Source organism: Eurypyga helias, unplaced genomic scaffold (genome assembly GCF_000690775.1).
Source record: "Eurypyga helias isolate BGI_N326 unplaced genomic scaffold, ASM69077v1 scaffold6899, whole genome shotgun sequence".
Classification (NCBI taxonomy): domain Eukaryota; kingdom Metazoa; phylum Chordata; class Aves; order Eurypygiformes; family Eurypygidae; genus Eurypyga; species Eurypyga helias.
The window spans coordinates 9,926-12,400 of NW_010272627.1; the positions used below are offsets into that span (position 1 = coordinate 9,926).

The 2,475-nt window shown below is 39.2% G+C and overlaps 1 protein-coding gene across 1 annotated transcript; it reads left to right on the forward strand.

Moving 5' to 3' along the window:
* Positions 1–475: 475 nt before the first annotated feature.
* On the forward strand, positions 476–1,189 carry FGFBP1 (fibroblast growth factor binding protein 1). Its single transcript, XM_010159180.1, has one exon. It carries the CDS (start codon positions 476–478, stop codon positions 1,187–1,189), a length of 714 nt encoding a protein of 237 aa, XP_010157482.1.
* The last annotated feature ends 1,286 nt before the right edge of the window (positions 1,190–2,475 follow it).

A 2,475-nucleotide genomic window follows, 5' to 3' on the forward strand; every position in this document is an offset into this window, starting at 1 on the left:
GTCAAAATCATTGATGTGCCATTCACACAAGGGGAGATCATAGTAACAGCAACTGCCTTATGTGCTATACCTTCAGATACCTATCTGAGTCTGGCAAGTCCCAGGTTTGGATTTCTTCTCTGACTGCAGAAGAGATTTTAATTAAGATGCCTCAGTCACTGGGCAGTAGCGTGCCCTGGGAGTGATTTTTTTCTATTCCATATCGCATAGATAATTAAAAAATTGGATCAGAAAGACCTTATCCATAGCCATTTACCATTCTCAAGGATAATCTCTAATGGTTCTAGAAACCAGGTATTATTCACACAAAGGCCAGAGTATTTTGCCAGTAACATCATTTCAGTAGCTATCAAAGAGCAGTGCAGTAACACGACTGAAATACCACAACTGTCCAATGGAGTCCAGCATTAAGTGAAAATGGTTTTATATCCTTCTTTGTTTGTTTTGAAGGCAGATAACAAGGAAAACCGAGACCATGAGGATCAAAAGCTTTGGACTTCTTTGTGTGTTGATTCTGGTCTCCCAGATGCTACTAGCCACCTGTGAAAGACAGAAGGAAAGAAAAAAGGGAAGACAAGGCATAGAAGACAGTGGAAAAAAGCAAACAGAATCTAACCAAGAAAATGAAAAGGGGCATAAGTCAAAAGGAGGAAAATCTCCTAAAGGCAAGTTTAAAACCAAAGAAAATGTTGAGTGCACCTGGGCAGTGACTGACATGAATGCTGCTACTGTGCACGTAGAGTGCAAGCATGGTGACAGTGAGTTCTGGTGCAAATACTCTGGAGACCCTTCCACCTGTCCACAGTATGCAGCAAACCAGAAATCCTACTGGAAGCAAGTCTCCCGATCCCTAAAGAAGCAGAAGCAGATCTGCCAAGACCCCAAAAGTGTCCTAAAATCTAAAGTATGTAGGAAAGGCCCACGAAGCGCTCATCTGAGGTTGACCCACTCAAGCCTACTAACATCAGTGGGTCCTGCGGAAGGGAGCACAGTTCATCATGCAAAAGAAGTTGCTCAGACCCCAGCAGCCACCTCTGTGACTGAAAAAAAGCCAGAACACGGTCCTCAAGACTGTGTTGAAGACATAGATTATATTGACCAGAAAAAGGTGGCTGAGGAATACTGCCCAGAAAGCTTGCTTTCTTTCTGCAACTTCTTTATCACAATGGTGCAAGACAAAAAATGCTGAAATTTTTCTAAAGCTCTGTATCATCCAAGTCCAGTCTCATTTAAGTTGCTGCAAATTATTCCAGATTTTATTCTCATGTTATATAGTGTATATAGGAAAAAATGAATATATTTTTCTGATTTTGTATTTACACAACAGACTAACACTTGACAAAGTTGGAGATGTTACAGATTTTATATGCATTTAGATTGCTTCACAGGTGTTACCAATGGATGTTACATACCCTACACAGAAGTGTCTAAGTAGTCTCCTTGCCTCTCTTTGAGCTGCGCTAGCCAAAGTGATGAATTCAGTGCTATGCACTTCTTGGTTATGTACAATACTGTTGACCTAAAAATTATTAAGAAAAATAAACTTCAGAATATATTCAAAATACACTCTCTCTTTGTGTTTAAATTTCTGTAAGTGCTACGCCTTTGTCAAAGATTGAGCTTTCACAGGATCTAGGCAAAGTGTTGCTTATGAAGCACTTTTTAACACACTTCTGCAGCTTTGCAGACTTCAGCTTTCTCAGCGAGGGCAAGCAACATGTTGATAGGGAACAACAGTATCATTAGTTCTCCATCACTCTGATAATCAAGGGCAACAAGTTTTTCAGATTTTTCTGTAATTTTGCAAACCTTCAGCTTTGCAATCTCATTGAAGGATGAAAGAAAACTTGGCAAACTTTTATTCTCTCTTTCCTCCTATAGTATGAAGCACATTACCTGCCAGAAAATGGGTGCAGAGACACAGAGCTAAACTGCCTTTGTACATACTTCAGCTGCTTGAGTAAGGGGTCCAGCCCTCCCTTACTTGAGCAGCTAAAGCACTTGTGCTCAACACTGCCTGTATGTTCTTTTGAAGTTCCATAGTTTCTTGTCTTTATGTATGGACAACACTAATAAATACTTTTCTCTTCATTAAACAACTTCTGTACTTTTTTAAAATCCAGACTCCGCAAGAATAGAGATTTTTAGAAAACGTAAAGCTAAATGATGTCAACTGACCTTTGCTAGTTTTTGAAACTCCAGCTGGTAGAAATGTAATATACAGTATTTTTTCAAGTGGCTCTGGGCTTGGTAGGATGGACTTCTACCTCAGTGATCCACTTGGAGAATCCTGAACTTCCATGAAATACGATTTCCTGAGCATTTCTAACAAATTACTAATATATCTGTTTCTTGAGAAAATATAGCCTCTTCCTTTCTGTAATTATCTAATTGCTAGAACAATTGACAGAATATTTTTAAATGGGTAGTTACTCATAACTCACCTCCTGCCACTTCCCTCTTTCTCTTCATTAT